At 40.2% G+C, this 23683-nt stretch overlaps 1 protein-coding gene across 1 annotated transcript in view; it reads left to right on the forward strand.

The window, feature by feature from the left end:
• The window catches only part of LOC106081324 (extracellular serine/threonine protein CG31145), a 295459-nt gene that overhangs the window by 148416 nt on the left and 123360 nt on the right, over positions 1–23683 (forward strand). The window contains exon 5 of the mRNA XM_059361506.1: positions 48–126. Coding sequence (XP_059217489.1) covers positions 48–126 — 79 coding nt within the window. The remainder of the gene's footprint in view (positions 1–47; positions 127–23683) is intronic.

Genomic DNA, 23683 nt, shown 5'->3' on the forward strand with positions numbered 1-23683 from the left:
ACTAATGTTACTAATTTATTAAAACTTTCCTTTGTTTTTCTTTACAGTACAAAAGGAAGGCGGGACACAGCTCAAATTAATGATCGAGTATCCAAACGATGTCAAAGCATTGATGAAACCAATGAGGTAAGTGCTACATTAAATCTTAAACACTAAATTTCTATGTGATTTAGTTATCAAAAAGTTTTTTGAATCAAAAATGTTTGCCTCACGTTCTGAAATATCACGACTTTGCTTTAGAACTACAATAAAGTTTTGGTAGCCTCATATATGAACGTAGAGACAATGATGACGGAAAACTCTCTGTGGGCATCCAAAAGAAGTGGCAATAAAAATAAAAGCGTGCTAAGTTCGGCGGGGCCGAATGTTGGGAACCCAACACCATGGATTCTACTAAAAATTTATAAAAAATAAATTTAGTTGAAGGGTATAATTTTTTCTACATACCAAACCAACAAAAATTAAAGCTTCTAGGAACCGAACAAGGATGATCGAGAGACCGGCTTACATGGGAGCTATATCAGGTTGTAGGCTGATTCTAACCGTATTTGGCACTGTTGTTGGAAGTCGAAACAGAATACCACATGCAAAATTTCAGCCAAATCGGACAAAAATTGCGGCTTGTAAGGACTCAAGAAGTCAAATCGAGAGATCGGTTTATATGGGAGCTATATCAGGTTATAGACTGATTTAGACCGTACTTGGCGCAATTGTTGAAAGTCATTACAAAACACTATCTGCTCAATTTCAGCCAAATCGGACACAAATTTCGTTTTGTAAGGACTCAAGAAGACAAATCTGGAGATCGGTTTATATGGGAGCTATATCAGGTCAAAGACCGATTCGGACCGTACTTGGCACAGTTATTGGAAGTTATAACAGAACAAAAATTTCAGTCAAATCGGGCAAAAATGGAGACTTTTAAACGCTCAAGAAATCAAATGGAGAGATCGGTTTATGCGGGAGCTATATCAGGTTATAGACCGATTTGGACCGTACTTGGCACAGTGATTAGAAGTCATAACAAAACACCACATGCGAAATTTTAGCTAAATTGGACAAATATTGCGGCTTCCAGTGGCTCAGGAAGTCAAATCGGGAATTGGTTTTTATGGGAGCTATATATGAATCTGAGTCGATATGGCCCATGTGCAGTCTCCGACGACCTACATCAATATTAAGTAACTATGCAGAATTTTAAGCGGCTAACTTTACGCGTTCGACCGCTTTCGTAATTTCGACAGACGGAAGGACAGACGAACGGACGGACGGACATGGCTAGATAGACTCAGAACGTCGAGGCGATTAAGAATATAAACTCTTTATGAGGTCTTGGACGAATATTTCGAGGTGTTACAAACGGAATGACTAAACTAGTATACCCCCATTCTATGGTGGTGGCCATAAAAAGAATATTTTGATGGTCGCATGAGTTACCTCATGACGTCATAATTGTATGTAACTATAGGTTATTTTGGCCAATTGACAATCGCATTCAGCTTGTGGCATTGTAAAGTGAATAGAAGCTGTAGCTAGCTACTTTACTTTGCTACATACATTGAAAAAAATTTGGCCAAAATTTTAAGATTTTTCCTTTTTCGTGGAATTTGAGCGATGAAAACGAGCCAAAGAACCAAAACTTTAAAATAAAGATGCTATCTTTATATTTAACATCCTATTTCCTAATGGACATGACCATCCATTTCAAATTTTTATCGCTGATTGTTTCTTATTTTACTTAATAGATGATTGTTCAATTATTATATTTTTTTGAAAAATTTTTTTCAACTTAGCATTTTACCCTAAAAAAATTAACATTTAAAGACCCGCCGATTTGTAAGGCTATTTTGCGCCTTTATCTACAGTCACGGTTATCTTCTCCCAAAGTTAATTTCCTAGGTTAGGTTAGGTTGAATGGGTCGCCCACCAAAGGTGAGTTCACTGGGAAGCCAGTTTGGCCCTTTGTGGTACCCAAGAGATATAAGGGAAAGAAAAAGTAAATGTGAGACCTCGTACTAGAGGTTATACACGAATAAAATAAAAAGACTGGAGGTATGGAGAAACCCGAGCTGGGGGCGGTCCTTGTGTCAACCCCCCTCCCCCCCTTGGCGGAACCATCCTGTTCCCGCAACAAACCTCAGCAAAGATACCAGAGGTACGTTTGCCTTTCACTCAGATCACAGAAGAAACGGCTCCCCAGAAAGGAGAGCCTACGTCTCTGCAGACCCGGACAGGAACACAGCAAGTGCTCAATAGTCTCCTCCTCATCGAGGCAACTCCTACAGAAGATATTGTGGGGCATCCTTATGCGTGCCGCGGCCTACGGCACAGTTTCGGGTTATGACTCCTGTCAAAGTACTCATCACCCTCTTATCGAACACCGGCAACTTCCTCGCCCTCCTTTGGTCGAAGACCGGCCATAGCGCCTTTGTAGTCCGGCAATCATCTACCGAGTCCCACCTCGCCTCCGACGCCGCCCTGGCCATCCCATCTACTGTGTTCAGTAGCTCGACAAATGGCACGTAGGCAAGACCAATGACTGGTCCGCCCGGCACAGACGAACCCCTCCCGGCGCACTCGTCCGCCCTCTCATTCCCTGGAATCCTCTCATGCCCAGGAACCCATGTCAGCGTCACATCGTGGGCCCGGAGCCTATCCAGGGATTAAAAACAATCCCTCACCATATCGACCCCAAGGCCTTGAGCGCCGCCATACTATCCACATAAATTCTGAGTTTCGAGGGCGGTAAGCCCCTTACTAGAATTTCTCTTGCGGCCACTGCAATGGCACAGACCTCTGCCTGAAAGACCGTACACTTGTCCGACAGTCTCAGAGACATACTCATATTGAGTGCATCAGAGTAGACCCTCAATCCAGTCCCTGACTTCATCTTGGAGCCATCCGTGTAGATCGAGGTCTCATCCTCCTCAAGTACACCATCCGCCTTCCATTCGTCCCTCTCAGGAAAACGAATCGCGAATGCCCTCACTCCAGTCGGTACTGGTGTCAAGGTAGTCGGAGATCTTCCTCAGTCTACCCTCCGTATCCATAACATCCAGAATCAAACTGTGGCCGCATCCATCCTCCTTCAGCATGACGAGCTCTCTCAGCCTATGCGGGACCCTGGCGGCGCAGTTCCAAATATAGCCCTAATGAGCTCCAGCATCGCTTCCAGGCCTGCCTGCGGTGCGGGTCTCACGATTCCTGTTATCCCAACGCAGGCCAGTCTCTGGACCTTCTCGAACTCCTTCGCACACATGCTTTTCCCTACGGCGTCCCACCATACCAGTGCTCCATAGACCAGTACTGGTGTCAAACCGTATACATCCAATAAGTTATCTTGGGAGTCAGCCTAATATCCTACCTTTCAAGAAAATTTGGACCGTAATTTTAGAGATTTTTGTCTTTAATAAGAAGACCTAATATTGACCTACAATTTAAAATAGAAATCCATACAAAGGAAAGGGAATATCAACTGTAAAAGTTGAAAAATTGTATCTTCTTTTAATTAAGTTTGTTATTTGTGGGGTCGAATCTTTAAAATTAGGAGAACACTTTTTTTTGGTGTAGTTTTTCTAAAACCCTCAACCATAGAATATGGAATACTCAATTCGTCCCTCGATACATTGTTCTGAGTCATGTGATATAGTGATATATACTTCTCTCATATCAGTGAGTGCAGTCCGACTAAAGTTTAAACTCCATGAAGCGGACCCCTTATCTTTCTATGCCGAGTCCGAACGGCGTGCCACATAGCGACACCACTGAGTAGAGAAATTTTAACATGGCAGGATACCTCACAACTGTAGCCAGCATTTGTAAGGAAAAAACCACCGCTGAAATATTTTCTGATGTTGTCGCCTATATTCCTCCTCTCCCGATCCGGATCACCCCCCATAGGATTTTCGTCGATCAGCTCTTTTTCTGTTGCATAGTGTTACATGTGCATTTGTCGCCCACGCCCTTAGCTCGGACTGCGTCGACCAGAAAGACTTCGGGTTAACCAAGTTTATCGACAACAATTCTCTGGCCTTCAATGCCAAATCGTCTGCCTTTTCATTCCCCCCTATTCCGTTATAGCCCGACACCCAAACGATGCGGATTGTGCCATCCTAAGAGAAGGCGTTAATCTCCTTACCCTCCATGCCTGTTCGTGATCTTACCGTCCTGGTTGTTTTTGCCCTTATGGCAATTTTACGATCCGTAAAGATGTTCACACTTGACGTCCTCGCGTTAGCACCACACCACTTCACGCATTCCGTGATCGGCCGGATCTCTGACTGCAGGACCGTATTATGGTCAGGCAGTCTAAAATAGATCTCAGTCCATGGGTTCTCAATGTAGACTCCCAGGACCACTCTTCCCCCTAGTTTTGATCCATTCTTGTAACATGATCTTCCAGACGACAATACTAGTGTTCCGTCAGTTCAAGACTGTGCCGTTGGCAGCAGTGCCTCGCACTCGACCTCAAGTGTCGTCTCAGGTATCCGATCGGAAACCCTTCCCTTCCTTCTAGGCGACGATAAGAAACCTGGAAAAATTTCGAGTTGCTTGCTTTACTGGTGCAAAAGTTTAAGTGCTTTCAGCAGACGGACGGACATACGAACTGACAGAGGGGCGGCTAATATAGACTATATCTATTTAGGTGGTCTTAGACCAATATTTTGAGGAGCTACAAAGAGAATGACGAAGTTAGTTTACCCCCATCCTATGATGGAAGTTATAACAAGTTACATTGCAGGTTTTAACAAGTAAAACGGCGTTATGTTCGCCCAGGCCGAAATTTGGATACCTTTCGTCAAAATCCGGTTATACTCCATAGCAACTATTTCGAAATATGTTCCGATTTGGACCAAATACTAATAAGTACAAATCATTGTTCAATTGTGTATAACAAAATATTGATCTTTTTAGTAGCTATAACTAAAAATAATCCGATCTGAACCATAAACGACACGGATGTCGAAAAGTCAGCACAACTCACTGTCCCAAATTTCGTGGAAATCGGACAATAACTGCGCCCCAAATGCTTAAATCGAGAGAGCCGTCTATACGGCAGCTATACCCAAATCTGAACCGATCTGAGCCAAATTGAAGAAGAATGTCGAAAGGCCCAACACACTGTCCCAAATTTCGTCGACATCGGACAATAAATGCGCCTTTTATGGGCCTTAAATCTTAAATCGAGAGATCGGTCTATATGGCAGCTATATGCAAATCTTGATCGATCTAGGCCAAAATAGAAGAAATATGTCGAGGGGCTTTGCTTAACTCAGTGTTCCAAACTTCGGCGACATCGGACAATAAATGCGCCTTTTATGGGCCCAAAACCTTAAATCGAGAGATCGGTCTATATGACAGCGATATACCAAATCTGGACCAATCTGTGCCATATTTCAGAAGTATGTCGAGGGGCTCAACCTAACTCACTGTCCCAAATTTCGGCGACATCGGACAATAAATGCGCCTTTTATGGGTCCAAAGCCTTAATTCGATAGATCGGTCTATTGGGTTGCCCAAAAAGTAATTGCGGATTTTTTTTTAAAAAAAAGTAAATGTATTTTTAATAAAACTTAGAATGAACTTTAATCAAATATACTTTTTTACACTTTTTTTCTAAAGCAAGCTAAAAGTAACAGCTGATAACTGACAGAAGAAAGAATGCAATTACAGAGTCACGAGCCGTTGAAAAAATTTGTCAACGCCGACTATATTACCGACAATTACTCTTTAGGCAACCATACTTTATAGGATCGGAAATGGATATTTCGATGTGTTGCAAACGGAATGAAAAAATTAATATACCCCAATCCTTCGGTGGTGGGTATAAAAACCTTGAAGATTTTTTATCATAACATTCTCCCAATTTCCCACATTAGTTTTTGTGTATAAAGGGAAGCCGTGCAAAGATCTTGACAAATGCGATCGATCGGTATTTGTACGAGATTCGTCCATACCGAACTTAACACAAAAAAGCGGCATTTATTATCCGATTTCGCTCAAATTAAGAACAGTGAATTATATTAAGACTTTCGACATTCGGCACAAATATGGTACAGATCGGACCATATTTAAATAAAGCTGCCGTATAGATAGTTTACCCCATCCTGGAGACCACCGTAGCGCAGAGGTTTGCATTTCCGCTTATGCCGCTGAACGCCTGGGTTCGAATCCTTGCGAGACCATCAGAAAATTTTTCACCGGTGGTTTTCCCCTCCAAATGCTGGTAATATTTGTGAGGTACTATGCCATGTAAAACTTCACTCCAAAGAGGTGTCGCACTGCGGCACACCGTTCGGATTCGGCTATAAAACGGAGGCCCTTATCATTGAGCTTAAACTTCAATCGGACAGCATTCATTGATATGTGAGAAGTTTTCCTCTGTTTCTTAGTGGAATGTTCCTGGGGCAAAATTTGCATTAAATTTTTGTACGACCAGTTTTCACAACTTTAGGCGTGGATTATTATGACAATTGTTCATTGATGTTGATTGAAGTTATAACTTTGTAAGGTAATGAGCACCATTTCACCTATTATAGCACTGTGAAATACTGTTTTAATGAATTTAGTCTTGGCCAACGCTCGCTCAAATACGAATTCCGTAAAGGTCATACAAGAACGGCCGTTGCATCAAAGAACATTGACGCCGTGCGTGAACTTATAATGCAAGATCCTCATGTGATATACCATAAGATAGAACAATCCTTGGACACTTCTTTCACAGACATACATTCTATATTGCATGCAACACCCTGCATTGAAAAAAGTTTATTATCGTCCGCACAATTTGACATTCGCTAAAAGAAAAACTCGTGTCGATTAGAACGAAGAAATGTTGAAAAATCTGATCGCGGTGTTTCAAAATACGGTTATTAAATGGTCACAGGTGGTGAATGGTGGATCTAAGCATACGAGCCCATATGGAGGATATGAGCCCTTATATTGGGTTGCCCAAAAAGTAATTGCGGATTTTTTAAAAGACACTAAATGCATTTTTAATAAAACTTAGAATGAACTTTAATCAAATATACTTTTTTTACACTTTTTTTCTAAAGCAAGCTAAAAGTAACATCTGATAACTGACAAAAGAAAGAATGCAATTACAGAGTCACAAGCTGTGAAAAAATTTGTCAACGCCGACTATATGAAAAATCCGCAATTACTTTTTGGGCAACCCAATATATGGAGGATATATAAGATTCGGCCCAGCCAAACTTAGCACGCTTTTTATTTCTTAAATTTCTAAATTTAAATTAAATTTCTATTGCTATGTCCTTCATCTTACTCTACGAAATAAATTTAATCAAAGCATTATCATATAAAACTTACAATAAAGCATAATTTGATTAATTAGCTTAATGGAATACTATTTGCAATAAATCCCATTTAATATTCATAATTAAATCACACAAAACTTTTCGTAAACTGCATTTTCATGGTAATGAGTCGAAAGCACATATTCGCATTAAAGGCATTGTTGTAAAACTGTACAGAGCAACAATAAAATTACCCTGAAATCTGATTAACAAAGAAAAAGACCATTTTTTTCTGTACATAGGAGAGTTTAAAGGTGGTCAGTATTTGCCCACAAAAGAAAATCGAATAAATGCCAGGAGAACAACGAAACTTTTGTTAAATAAGCAAAAAATTTCGTACAATTCGTAACCAATTTCCTTTAAGATGTAAATGAAGAATTGTATTGTTCTTATCTTTAATTTTAAAGAACGTTAATGTTGAATTCTCTAGAAAATTTGAGGCAGAACGACCGAAAGTAGGTGATGTAATCCTTCCAACATGCTGTGATCCTGTTCATGATACACGTAATGATTACACATAATAGACAATTTTTCCTTTAATAAACGTTTTGTATACCCACCACAATAGGATAGGGAGTATATTCCTTTAGTCATTCCGCAACACTTCGGCCCTACAAAGTATACACATTTCCGATCGTCGTAAAATTCTATGGCGATTTAACAATGTCCGTGTGTTTGTCCGTCAGTTGCAATCACTCTAAAGCCTTTAAAAATTGAAATATTGAGTTAAAATGTTGGGAAACCTGGGTTCGAATCCCGGTGAGACCATCAGAAAAAAATTTTTTCAGCGGTGCTGGCAACATTTGTGAGGTACTATACTATGTAAATCTTCTCTCTCAAGAGGTGTCGCACTGGAGCACGCCGTTCGGACTCGACTATAAAAAGGAAGCCCTTTATCATTGAGCTTAAACTTGAATCCGACTGCACTTATTGATATGTGAGAAATTTGCCCCTGTTCCTTAGTGGAATGTTCATGGGCAAAATTTGCAAAAAATTTCCATTTGCCATGCATATCGATCTGGCGATTTAGCGATTTAAGCCCGTAAAAGCCGCATTTTTTGTCCAACTTTAGGGTCTAAAGCCCGTAACAGTCGCATTTATTATCTGATTTCGTTGAAATTAGAAACAGCGAGTTGTTTTAAGCCTCCCGACATGCAACTCAAATATGGTTCAGATGGGACTACATTTAGATATAGCTGTTATATAAACCGATCCGATTTCGCAGACACTTGAATTAGTGAGTTGTTTTAAGTACACCTAAATAGAGTCCAAATCGGACAATATTTAGATATAGCTGCCATATAGGTCGATCTGCTGATTGAGGGTTTGAGTCTATAAAAGCCCCAATTTTTATTCGATTTCCCTAGAATTGAAAATAGTGTGTTTTGCTAAGCCTCCCGACATCCGAATTAAAAATGATTGGGATCAGACTATATTCACATATAGCTGTCATGTTGACCGATCTGCCGATTTGGGGTCTTAAGCCCATTAAAGCCACAGTTATTATCCGATTTCGCTGAAATTTAAGAAAATCAGTTCATTAAAGCCCCCCAATATCCCACTCAAATATGGCTCGGATCGGTCTTTATACAGATATAGCTGCCACATAGACCGATCTGCCGATTAAGGGCCTTGAGCCCATAAAAGCTGCATATGTTACCAGATTTCTCTGGAATTTTAAACAGTGACTTGAATTAAGTCTCTCGTCATCCGACTAGCAAATGGTCCAGATCAGACTATATTTCGATATAGCTGCTATAGACCGATCTTCCCTTTTAGGGTCTTAATCCCATTAAAAGCGAATTCGTTGCCCTATTTCGGTTAAACTGTGACTTGTATAAGAGTTCTCGGGACCTGAATCAAATATGATCCAGACCAGCCCCCATTTGCATATTACTCTGGATATGACAATCGACTTGTTTTAAAAGAAGATTGTTAATTTACCCATGGTGGTGGGTATTCAACACGTTTTTACTTGTTTAAATTTGAAAAATTGGTTTAAACCGATACGGATTTGTGTGATTTACAACTGTAGTCGCGGACAATCCGCAGTATCGAGTGGAGATTCTCATTGAAAAGTCGCCCCACACCGACTTTTGCCTAAATACTGACTGCCTGTGAAACTCTTATAACAAGGCTAGTTATTGGCTCCTGTTTATACCAATAGATATAACGTACCCGTTGCGTTCGTATGGACCGGAATAAAATTGCTCACCTATGGAGCTTTACGAGGACCACAAACAAATGTAGCGACATAACAACAACAATTGAGGTCGAGTGTGATACACTTTTTCTACCTTCTGAATCTTCTATTAACTCAATTGTAATATTGCATTCTACGCGGATGGATCAAAGCTAAAAGAGAGAACTCGTCTAAGCGCCTGCATTGCGAACCCATAGACCGAGTTCTGTTTCCTCTTGCTGACCAAAGTAGGAATGCGTCATGTGGTACGGCTTTAATGCGAGATTGTCAAGTTTGAATATCTTCTCCGATAGTAAACGGACTTTAGGGCCATAACAACCAAAACGATAGAGCCAACAACAGATCCGGAGTGTAAAGAGGCAATGAATATGACGTTGTCGTTATATTTTAAACAAGTATAAGCGTTCTAGTTCGGCCGGGCCGAATCTTATATACCCTCTACCATGGATCGAATTTTTCAAGTTCTTTGAATGACTTTTTTTAAAATCAGAAAGTGAGTTATAGTTAAAAAATATTTTAAACCCATAATAATTTTTTTTTTTGGATATGGCCTTATATCTCTATCTCTAAAGATTAGGATACGAACACTCTTGAAATCTTTTCCGTATCCTTTGAATTACAACTTTGCCCAAAGTCAAATAGATCTTTGGTTTTTAATATTCCCTCCTATTGTTTGAAAATTTGCTCATTACTATGATTTTCGTCCTTTAGCACTATCTTGGTGCTATTGAACAACTATGCTTATCGCTGTAAACATGTTTGGCATGATATCCATGATAGCTGTGACATTTTATTAATTAATGTTTAATGTACAATTATGGCAAATAATATGACCACGGATGATGTAACGAGAATTTTAAATTAAATTTCACAGAAATGTTATTCGACATAATGTAATTACAAAAGTTCCATATTAAACATTTTTCAAATTGCCTGCAAATAAAGCAACACAAAAAAAACAGAAGCATCGAACGTCTGAAATGAAGGAGAGTTTATTTCATCGAGTGGTGAAACCAGAAACCAACTATCCTCTCCATGGAGCCAATGGCATAAATTCTGAAATGCTTTAATACATTGTGTGCAGCAACCAGCAACCAGCGTCCATCGTCAATATTTGCAAGCAATTTCAATAAAAATACTAGCAACCACTTTCAGTTAACAATTCTGCCGTAAAATGGCAACAGAATAAGGAACAGTGGGAAACGAAGGAGCTGTTAAATGAAATAAAAACATAGTAAGAGCGTGCTAAGTTTGGTCGGGTCGAATCTTATATTCCCTCCACCATGGATTGCATTTGTAGAGTCCTATGCGCGGTATCTCTTTTTAGACAAATATATATATATAGAATATTGAATAAGAACCGTTATGCTATTGGAGCTATATCAAGTTATAGTCCGATTCGGACCATTGTAGAAATCATTGTGTAATATTTCAGTTCATTTGGATAAGAATTGCCCCTTGTATGGGGCTCAAGTAGCAAAATCGGGAGATAGGTTTATATGGGAGCTGTATCAAGCTATTGATCGATTCAGACCATACTAGACATGTATATTAAAAGTCATGAAAGAGGCCGTTGTACAATATTTCTGCCAATTGGGATGAATATTGCGCCCTCTAGAGGCTCAAGAAATCAAGATCACAAATCGGTTTATATGGCAGCTATATCAGGCTATGAACCGATTTGCGCCATACTTAGCACATTTATTGGAAGTCATAACAAAACACCTCATACAAAATTTCAGCCAAATCGGATGAGAATAGCGCCCTCTATTGGCTCAAGAAGTCAAGATCGGTTTATATTGGCTCAAGAAGTCAAGATCGGTTTATATGACAGCTATACCAGATTATAAACCGATTTGAATCGTACTTAGCACAGTTGTTGGAAGTGATACCAAAACACTTTACGCAAAATTTCAGTCAAATCGGACGAGAATTGTGCCCTCTAGAGGATCAAGAAGTCAAGACCCAAGATAGGTTTATATGGCGGCTATATCAAAACATGGACCCATTTGGCCCATTCACAATCCCAAATGACCTACAGTTATAAGAAATATTTGTGCAAAATTTCAAACGCCTAGCTTTACTCCTTCGAAAGTTAGCGTGCTTTCGACAAATAGACGGACGGACAGACGGATGGACAGACGGACGGACAGACGGACGGACAGACGGACGGACAGACGGACGGACAGACGGACGGACGGACAGACGGACGGACAGACGGACGGACAGACGGACAAACATGGCTAGATCGACTTAAAATGACATGACGATCAAGGATATATATACTCTATGGGGTCTCAAATGCATATTTCGAGGTGTTACAAACCGAATGACGAAGGTAGTATACCCCCATCCTATGGTGGAGGGTATAAAAAAAATTAATGTATCTTTATTTTCCAAAAATTTAACCAAATGCCAGTTAAAAAACCATAAAAATTCACTGGAAATGAATTATTGGGTTGCCCAAAAAGTAATTGCGGATTTTTCATATAGTCGGCGTTGACAAATTTTTTCACAGCTTGTGACTCTGTAATTGCATTCTTTCTTCTGTCAGTTATCAGCTGTTACTTTTAGCTTGCTTTAGAAAAAAAAGTGTAAAAAAAGTATATTTGATTAAAGTTCATTCTAAGTCTTATTATAAAAGCATTTACTTTCTTTTAAAAAATCCGCAATTACTTTTTGGGCAACCCAATACATAACATTGTCCAAAGAAAATCAGCCCATCAAATTATTTTACGACATTCGACACAAAATGACTGACTGAGATCATAGTAACCACAATTTGACAAAACTTTTTCCACACAACCGTACAGAAGAAATCGTACAAAAGTTCAACTTTGGTTGTTAAGGTTACGGAAGAGTGAGTGAATTATAAACCGCTCATGGACATGCGCCTAAACCAGCAGCTGGCTTTGTGTGCGCTTAAAGTATCACAAAGTAACCCCGACATTTGTGAGGTACTGCTGGCGACATTTGTGAGGTACTATGCCATGTAAAACTTCTCTCCAAAGAGGTGTCGCACTACGGCAAGTCGTTCGGACTCGGAGGCCCCTTATCATTGAGCTTTAACTTTAATCGGACAGCACTCATTGATATGTGAGAAGGTTTCCCCTGTTCCTTAAGGAATATTCATGACCAAATTTGCATTGCAACCCCAAAAAAATTGTTGTCAGGAATTTTGCTTACAAAATCCCTAACTGTTCACCATTAATTTTCCCCAAATCGCTTCAATGGAATCCAACCGTAAAAGCCGGGCGTTGACATAGAAAATGTTCCAACATCTGATAATTTTTCCCTATTGCCCTACATACGCTGTCAGTTGTGTCACATTTAGATTCATCAAGATTATTGATGGCAGCCATCTGATCCTTACATCAAAGTCGTCTTCCATCTTATTCTCCATACTCCTTGATGGCCCGTCAGCCCAACTAAAGAATACTTCTTTTTGATGTCGGTTCGTTGGTATATTTAGTGGACCAACTGCAAATTGGCCTATGTCATTCCATTAAGGGCCAAGGGCAAACTTCTCACATAGCAATGAATGCTGTTCGATTCCCGTTTTGCCCCAGTTCCTTAACGAAATGTTCCTGGCCAAATTTGCGTTTTTGAATTTTGCTGAGCGATTCAAAATGCTCATTGCTCAATGAAGCTCAATAATAAAGAACGACGAGCCGCTGAGCGACACCTCTTTGGGGAGAAGTTTTTACATGGCATAGTACCTCACTAATTTCGCCAGCATTAGGAACATATTTTTCTGATGTTCTCGCCAGGATTCGACCCCAGCATCATAGGGGGACATGCTAACCTCTGCGCAACGGTGACCTTCTTATGAGACCAATTGGCCCATATTAAACGTTGTAAAGGGTGATTTTTTAAGAGCTACAGGAAAGTTTTTTCAAAGAAAAAAAAAAACACATAACATTCCGAAAAATTCATGAAATCTTTAAATCAATCGATAGGATGGTCCAAATAATTTAATGTTTGAAGAATATTTCATTCAAATGTTGACCGTGACTGCGCCTCAAATAGTTCACCCGCATAGTCCAATTTTGGCATACTCTTTCGGCAACATTTCGGCCGGTATCTTACCATAAACGCTTCAATGTTGTCTTCCAATGTGTCAATTGAAACGGGCTTGTCTGTATAGACATGAGCTTTAACATAGCCCCACAAAAAATGGTCTAAAGGCGGCCCGATTAACAGGTCCCGAAAGTGAAATAAAATATTCACCAAACTCGCCTCTCAATAAGACCATTATTACGGGTGCTGTGTGGCATGTGGTACCGTCTTGTTGAAGCCACATGCCATTCAAGTCAAGCTCTTGCATTTTGGGCAAAAAAAAAAAGTTGGATATCATCTCCCGGTAACGCTCACCATTCACTGTTACGTTGCGATTCACAACATTTTTGAAGAAGTACGGTCCAATGATTCCACCATCAGCCCATAAACTGCACCAAACTGTGACTGTTTCTGGATGCGTTCAAACCAGAAAGATGAGAGGACTATAAATCGAAAGAATTTAGGCCGTGGTCATATTTGCTTGGCCATAGTAAAAGTGCCGTTCTTCTCCTAAAGAAGTTGTGTCTTAAGGCCTTGACCGCCCAATGACCGTTGTCATCGTTTATCATACCTCCTCCCATCTATTGCTAGGCAAACGCGCAATAGTTTTTTAAACGTTTTTATACCCTGTACCACCACCGTGGTACAGGGTATTATAAGTTTGTGCATTTGTTTGAAACGCTAAGAAGAAGAAGAGCTAGACCCATTGATAAGTATGCCGATTGACTCAGAATCACTTTCTGATTCGATTAAGCCATGTCCGTCTGTGAGTCCACATATTCTTGTAATCAAAGTGGATGTCATATTTGTTCTTCAATCATCGCGAAATTTTGCACATATCACTTTTTTAGCCCAAGGACGAGCGAGCGCTATTGATTTTGGTAAAAATCGGTTCAGAGTTAGATATAGCTCCCATATATATGTATCGCCCGATTTGCACTTAAATGGCCGTAGTAGCTAAAATTTTTAACCGATCTGCACAAAATAGGGCACGGATTGTTTTGTTACTGATCTTAACATATGATCAAGATTTCATCAAAATCGGTTCAGATTTAGATATGGCTCCCGTATTTATGTATCGCCCAATTTTTTAGTTAAATGGCCATAGTAGTCATAGTAGTTGACAGACCTAAGATAGGTATCACTCTCCCCATTGAGAAACTAAGCCACAGGACCTTAGCCTTGGTATAGCAAAGTTCGTAACTACATCAATCTAAGCATGATCTTCGTCGCTGCCCACCTAAAATTCAGGTGCAAAAATCTCAGATCGAGTATAGTTTTGTATTTCCATTGGGGATCTGCTTCTCGCTCCCAATAGCATTACTGGGGCGGTGTATAGCACCTTATCTACAGAAGCCCTTCCCTACACAGCATAATTTCAGACCATATAACCATTATAGGAAGTGTTCAATACCCCTTCTTTGCTCCTAAATCCTACCTAACATGTTGAGACAGATATTGATCGCATTTTGTCCTCTCTTGACCTTTTCATCCTCAATACTTTTCCAGTGCACTCCCTGGTCAAGAATTAGGACAAGGTACTAAGCCTTTTAGAGAGTGGCAGCTCCACCCCGAAACTCCATTCCACTAAATCTTTTGACTATCTCCTTGGGGTGAACCGTAGTCTTTTTCAGGTTTATGCCAATCGCATTGCCTTTCGCGCCCTTGGGATTTCATCCGTGCACACTATACGACGTGTACGGAGGAATATTGCGAAAGCGTTAGGTATACCCAAAACTGATATGGGCATAAAAGACTTGAGGGATAAGATTGTGGAATCACTTCAGAAGTGAGCCAGGTACGCAACCTATATCCACTAAGTAATGGCAGGAGAACGGCTTACCAGCGAGTTCAAACACCCAATCATTATTCAAAAGGTATATAGAACGCAGGAATAGAAATAAAATGAATGCTGTAGGAAGTAGTTCATGCGGTCCTGGGGTGGCGGTTCCGGCGTAGAACCACTATTGATAGTGTGCTGTCATTACGTCCACTAAAAATAAATAAAATGAAGTAAAAACGTATTAAGTTCCGTCGGGCCCAACCTTTTATACCCCTCAACTTGGGTATATATTTAAACCAACTTTCGTCATAATACGGTGAAAAATGCGCCCAATAAGCACCAAATTCGGCACAGGTATTAAGTTGTCTAATAATACAAGTCGCTGTTCAATTTTGGTTAAATATTAGTCATTTTGCCAATCTGACCCACATAGAACTCGGATGTGGGAAAAGCCTAACATGAGCCACTATGTCAAATTCCAGCGAAATGGGACGATAAATACGCCTTTTATGGAGCCAAGACCTTAAATCCAGAGATCGTGACCGAACTGGACCGTTCGTAACACAACTCACTGTCCTAAATTTCATCGAAATCGAACAATAAATGGGCTTGTTATGGACCCAAGACCTTAAATAGAGAGATCGGACAATATGACAGCTATATCCAAATCTGAACCGAACTCGGCCAAATTGAAAAAGGATACCGAGTGGACTAACACAGCTCGCTGTTTCAAATTTCACCGAATTCGGACAATAAATGTGGCTAAGACCTTAAATCGGCAGATATTTCTATATGGGGGCTATATCATGATATAGTCCGATATAGCCCGTAACCTGTCTTTGGACAGAGAAGGATCCTGTGCAAAGTTTCAGCTCAACATCTTCAATTTTAAAGAGTGTAGCGTCAGCAAACAATGAGACAGACGGACGGAAATAGTCTTAGATTTTTACGACGATCAAGAGTATGTAAACTTTATAGGGTCGGAAATATTTATTTCGATGCGCAGCAAAAGGAATGACAAACTGAATATACCCTCATCTTTCGATGGTGGATATAAAATTATACCACTTCCGTAGCTATAAATCGGTTATACCTTTACTATCTATCCCTCAAAAGACCCGAAAATCGCAGGATCCACAAAAGAGGGTATAAACTCCTTCTACCTCTCGAGAGTATGGCATCTCCACCCTCATCAAGACATGACAATGTTATTATTCCTCCACCCACTGCTCAAAAGACATGAGAATTCCATTAACAACCTAGAGCCACAAAAAAGACGATAAAATCAAGTCCTCACGTCCAAAGCCGATTTCTTGAGACTCGAGCCCTCCCAATTCGGGCCAACTGCTGCACAGTGCACCAACTCCTAAAGATGAGTAAGCTCGTTCCGGACCATATGACCGATCGCTTCGTTATTTAAAGGCGCAAACTAAAACTTGCCTCATCATAGCGATCGTCAAAGGCACTCAGTTTTTAGGCAAGAGCCGGTGCCGCCCAGCCTCTCACTGAGACTTTCCACTCGATACCGCTGATTGTCCGCGACTGCAGTTGAAGTTACTCCGTATACGAAGCATCACTGCATCCGTAACCTGTGGACGCCCCCGGTAGCTCCCACATGAGCTTCTCGTGATTACTATTACACAGATCGGAGCTCAACGTTCAAGCCTGTGTGGTGTTCATAGTTATCTCGTGCCCCAAAACTTGGTCCGTTGTTGTAGAGAAAAAGTGGCCACTTGCAACAATGACTACGTTTTTTCTTTGCAACCTTCACACTCTGCACCTAAAAGGAGTTGATAGTCGCATTGACAGTCAACTCTGACTCAATAAAACTCCGTTTGGTGAAAAAGAACTCATCTCAGTCTTCCTTGAAGAATATGCCTAGCGCCTTGGCCTTCTCCCCAACTTGAGAGCATTCTAAATATAGTCCATGATTGGAGAATAAACTAGTCAAAAACCTTTACGGCAACCTCATCCGCCGAGGCCATCATAGCGCAGAGGTTACTATTGGGTTGCCCAAAAAGTAATTGCGAATTTTTCATATAGTCGGCGTTGACCAATTTTTTCACAGCTTGTGACTCTGTTATTGCATTCTTTCTTCTGTCAGTTATCAGCTGTTACTTTTAGCTTGCTTTAGAAAAAAAGTGTAAAAAAAGTATATTTGATTAAAGTTCATTCTAAGTTTTATTAAAAATGCATTTACTTTCTTTTAAAAAATCCGCAATTACTTTTTGGGCAACCCAATATGTCCGCCTATGAGGCTGAACTCCTGAGTTCGAATCCTGTCAAGAACATAAAAATAATTTCAGCGGTGATGATCCTCCTAATGCTAGCGATATTTGTGAAGTACTTTGCCATGTTAAGACTTCTCACCAGGTGTCGCTCTGCGACACTTCGTTCGGACTCGGCTATAAAAAGAAGGCCCCTTATTATTGAGCTTAAACTTGAATCGCACATCACTCATTGATATGTGAGAAGTTTGCTCCTGATCCACATTGGAAAGTTCAGGGCAAATTTGCAACTTGCGACTACTTTCTCCCTTTTCCCCTTAAAGGACTAAAGAATCCTAACGATAACCGAGAGCCACAAAAGAGGTGGTAAAACCTCCACTTAGGGTGTTGGTCTGTTACCATCTTCCTCATATCCACCAGAGCATCATGTTTGGACTCGTACCTCCCGTAATTAATCCCGTTGTAAATAACCCCGCCACCAAAGACTTTTACCTCTCTGTTGGCCTTTTAAGACCTTCTATACCCACACTAACTCCTTCTTTGGCCGCCCACACTTGCTAGGTCTTTTAGAAGATGTACTGCAAATTTGCGCATGAACATTTCATTGAGAAACTGGGGCAAACTTCCCACAAATCAAAGCGTGCTGTCAATTCAATTGTAAGCTCAATGATAGGGGACCTCCATTTTATAGCCGAGTCCGAACGTAAGGGGATTTAAGCCCCATAAAAACCACCATGGGGCCTAGACAACCTTGTAGCCTTAATATTGTCTTGATTGGGCTGATATCCTGGATTGATATGAGATATGAGAGCTCCCTTCTGAGTTCTTGAGCCCCTAGAAACCTCAATTTTAGCCCCATTTGGCTGATGTTTTGTTTTGTTTTATATTTTTTTAAAGGTATTTCCTCCTTTCTAACCACTGTTCCCGCACATCAACTATGTCAACATTAATGTTGATGCCTTCCTTTGGCCATTTCTCATCATCGATTTCTCAATTTGGTGATGAACAAAATAATGACAATCGCTCAACGTATTCAATGTCCGTCTATATAACCATCCATAACATGGCGATATATTTTACAGTTTGCCAGGAAGGACAATTGCATATATAGCAACATAAATAAAGCCATACCCTACACACAAACACATGCACACATGAATGCTGGCATGGTTACTCATCCACATGAATGCATTCAAACAATGAACATAAAGAATAAGGACTCGTTGATTGCCTGGACTGGTAATCGTTAAATATATTTTCGCATTATTGTGTGTGCAATTCTTATGACAGATTACATGTCATTCTTTGTTGTTTCGTATTTCGTTCGTATCAGCGAAGCATTGTCAACGAAATGTGAAACTGCCCCACTCACCAGTGTGGGTAAATATTTGTGGCAGTAAAGTCCGGTTCGGGGCAATATCCTTCCGCCTTGGTATTGTTGTAATGAAGGGTTATGAAAAAGAAGTTTTCGAATTTTGCAATGACAACATAGAAGATGTACATCAAATTAGCATGCTCTGCTTAGCAGTGTTTGGGTTGTGGGCTCGATTCCCTCCAGAAACTCTAGGACTAGTACCAGGGAGTCCGTCTCTACTATGGTATCACCAACAACTACAAATTTCCTAATGGAGTCTGTAACTACTACCACTATGTTTAGATTTAACCTTACTTAACCCTTTAGTTTTTAGTGCTTTTTGTCATTTTATAAACCTTTACTATATCGAAAAACTTTGTTGGTGTTCTTTTTCGCTTCAAAAAACGTTTCTTCTTAATTTAACAACCTTTTAATTCGGCAATAATTCTTATTAAAAGAGCATCACACAATGTGAAAATTAAACATTTATAAGCTTAATGGTCATTTACTGCTGCTTTGTACTTACATGCAATGAGTTTCAAATCACGACAGCCTATGGGCAGTGACTTAAGACAAACAGCATAGCTGAACTGTTTTCGTAAAAACCTTTTTTTTGATAATTAAAGTAAAAAGTTTAATTTTTTGGAATGTGGTTTACACGAGGAAGAACATAAAATAAGATGGTCGTAGTGCTTTTAAAATCTTTACTTGTATGATATATGCCGACCCGACAATTTTTACCAACCATCTTTTGTGGCGAATATCGTGAAATTTTTTACAGGGAAAATCGATAAAAATTCTACCGCATCAATGCGGGATTTTGAAGCTAATATCTTATATTCGTCCCGGCCGACATGGGATAACTATGAGCACCACACAGGCTGGAACTTTCAGCTCCCACTTGTGTGGTGTCCATCGTTATCATGGGAAGCTTAGCTGAAAGCTACCGGGCGCGTCCACAGGTTGCGGATGGTGGAAAGTTCCGTTTTTAAGCGGAGTAGCTGCAAATGCGGGCGTAAAAACGGACCCCCACAACGTTGGCGACCCACGCAAACGAAATAAGGACCATGATTTGCGGATCTGCACCCGGAATGTCCGCACTCTTTATAGAGAAGGTGCAGTATACGCGCTGGCGGGTGCATTAGAGAAGTACAAGGCAGATATTACCGCCTTACAGGAAGTGCGATGGACTGGGAATGGCGTCACTATAACACCAAACGGTGACAAACTATACTATAGCTGCCATAACACGAGGCATGAATTTGGGAGAAAGATTCTTCGTATAATATATGGATCAGTTTGCGATAATGGAGAATATAGGCGACGTATGAACCACGAGCTGTATGAACTGTATGACGACGACAGCATAGTTACACGCATCAAAATACAACGGCTGCGTTGGCTAGGTCATGTTGTCAGAATGGATGAAGAAGCTCCAGCAAAGAAGTCTTTTGAAGGCAAACACGGTGGTACACGCAAACCGGGAAGACCAAAAGCCCGATGGAAAGATCCAGTGGTGGAAGACACCTCGAAACTTGGTGTCAGAGATTTTAGAATGAGCGCAGAAGATCGAGGCGCTTGGAACGCTATTCTACGTTCGGAACAAATATTTTGTCATAGCCAATCAAAGTAAAGTAATCATAAATTCGTTCGTATATAAAACGATCTCAATTCTAGCTGTAGGCGATGAAATAGATTTTTTGGGGGAAAATTGCCGGATTTTTTTTCTCTTCTTTGGGAACTGCCTGCGAGATTTCGACTTCTTATACTCAAATTGTATAAAGAATTGGCATTTTTAACAGACCACCCAGACCTAACTCCATTGTATCGACTAGACCATGAACGAACGAATGACTCAAAGTTTACGTTACATTATCGCTGGACTGGAAAAGAGAGGGTGTTCAACCATCTTTTCCTAATCTCCGCAGCTCTAGATAGTTTACATGATTTTCAATAGGCCAGTGGCTAGTCAGCGCCGTGATATGTCTTGACAAGTTCTAAGGATCCAGGCTAATCTGTGCTCTTGAGGTCGTACTGCTACCAGCTATTCCTTGATACCCGACATGTTTCAATCTTATCCCACATGGTATCTGCTTGTCTAAGCACTTGAAGAAGTCCGTTTTAATTACTCACAGTGGTGTAGCAATAAGCGTATAAGGCTCAAGACCGTCTCGAAAAAATAAGATATCGTGAAAAGATTTTCTCAAAATTGTACCGGAAGTGGGAAAAATAGTACGATTAGTACCACAATTAGTACTTTTTGGTACTTTGAACTTTGAACGCTTAGTACCGTATTCTGTACCATTTCCTACAGATTAAACTAGAGCTCTGAAACTTACCATGTAGGTTCTACCAGGAAATATCTGTTGGCTGACTAAGTGATTTTTTAACAAATCATACATTTTGGTACCAAAAAGTACGACATATCTTCTTTACTTTTACATTGAATTGAGAAGGGTAAAATTAAAAATAATAAAAATGCTAAAAATGATCGACAAATATACGGTAAGTTGTATCAAATATGAAATGTTTTTTGGGATGTAAAAAATTGCCGACTTTCGACAAGACAATTTTCCCCCAAAACATGACGGGAAAAATTGTTGTAACTGGTTTCAGTCGACCACTTTACGCCAATCCAAATTTCATTATGATACCTCTTTCCTAACTCGAGCTAGAATTTTTTGTCGTTAATGCGAACCTTTTTTGTGTAGCGTTCAAAGCTAGACAATTTCTAAAAGATATTTGCAATCAGTGTAAAATTCAGCTATGACTTTATGACCAAATGACATGGGTAGGTTCCTACGCCAAATAGGGACCAAAATTAAAAAAAAAAATAAATTGAGGTGTCTTTACCAATCCCACAGTAACAGAAGATATTTTCGGTTTTGAAAAAGTGTAGAATGCCCCCACAACACCCCCCCCAAAAAAAAAAAAAAATAAAAAAAAATGCCTACGTCCCTGGCCGTCATATACACCTATCACCCGATTAGACTTCTTGAGCCTCTGGAGGACGCAATTCCTTGCCGATTTGGCTGAAATTTTGCATGTCGTATTTCGTTATGACTTCCAACAATTGCGCTTATTATTGTTAAAATCGGTCCATAACCTCATATATCTGCCATATAAACTGATTTTAGGTCTTGACTTCTTAAGCTTCTAGAGGGCGCAATTCTTTTCCGATTTGGCCGAAATTTACTACGAAGTGTTTTATTTTGACCTCCAACAACTGTGTCAAGTAAGGTCTAAAACAATCTATATGCTGATATAGCCGCCATATAAACCGATATCCCGATTCGACTTCTTGGGTTGAAATTTTGCACATGTCCTTTTTGTATGAATTCCAACAACTATTCAAAGTATGGTCTAAATCGGTACATAACCTGATATAGCTGCCATATTAACCGATCTCCCAGTTTGACTTTTTGAGCCTCTGGAGGGCGCAATTATTACTCGATTTGTCTGAAATTTTGGAGGTGGTGTTTTTCTATGAGTGGTGTGTGATAATACTGGAGTGCGATACAATAGCCGATCTTTTAGGGACACTATGTGCGCCTGAAATGATCCACCTCAACTTGATTTGATCGATTTCTCAAAGAAACCCACAGAACCGATCCTTTTTGGTATTTCACTTGGAGAGTGAAATACGATATTGTATTCAAATATCGGATGGGGACGGACCCTCCCCCTCTCCCCAAAAAAGCCACCCAAAACTAAAAGTGGACCGATAGGCTTCATATGGGTATCAAATGAAAGGTATTGGTGATTAGAAAACGAATCGTATTAAAATTTGGGTCCAAGCACCCAGCGGACCGTCTCAACTCCAAAACTCCTCTGAACAGATATATTCGACGTTCATGTCAATATGGGACTCAAATAAAAAGTATTCGACAAATATGGTATAAAAAATTTGGTCCAAGTAATGGGAGGTCTCCCCACCCCCAAATACCCCCAAATGGGCATATTAGCTGACCATGGCTATATGAGATTCAAATGAAAGGTATTTGGGTGTAGTTTACAAATATGACATTAAAATTTGCGTTCATGTCTAGATGGCGCTTTTCCTCCTATAAATACGTCAAATATGTTTTTTGACCCATTATGACAATATGGGCCTCAAATGAAAGGCCCAATCCAATTTGGAGCCAAGTGTTTGGGGGCACGCCCTAAAGCACCGCCTAAACTAAACTCCATTTTCGAGTATGGCAATATGGAGCTTAAATAAATATGAACCATATGGTTCATATTTACCGACCATGGCAATATGGCAAGCACTTCTCAAGCACCTGATATAGCTGCTATATAAACCGATCTGGGGTCTTGACTTCTTACGCTTTTAGAAGGCGCAATTCCTATCCGATTTGGCTGTAATTTTGCACGTGGTGTTTTGGTATCACATCCAACATGGTTCAAATCGGTTCATAGCCTGATATAGCTGCTATATAAACCGAGCTGCTATCCGATTTGGCTGTAATTTTGCACGTGGTGTTTTGGTATCACTTCCAACATTTATGCGAGGTATGGTCCAAATCGGTCCATTCCCTGATATAGCTGCCATATAAACCGATCTGGGATCTTGAGTTCTTGAGCCTCTAGAGAGCGCAATTCTTATCCGATTTGGCACAGATTTTTTACAACGGCTTCTCCCATGGCCTTCAACATACGTGTGCAATATGGTCTGAATCGATCTATAGCTTGACACAGCTCCCATATAAACCGATCTCCCGATTTTGCTTCTTGAGC

The sequence above is a fragment of the Stomoxys calcitrans genome, chromosome 2 (genome assembly GCF_963082655.1).
Source record: "Stomoxys calcitrans chromosome 2, idStoCalc2.1, whole genome shotgun sequence".
Taxonomy (NCBI): domain Eukaryota; kingdom Metazoa; phylum Arthropoda; class Insecta; order Diptera; family Muscidae; genus Stomoxys; species Stomoxys calcitrans.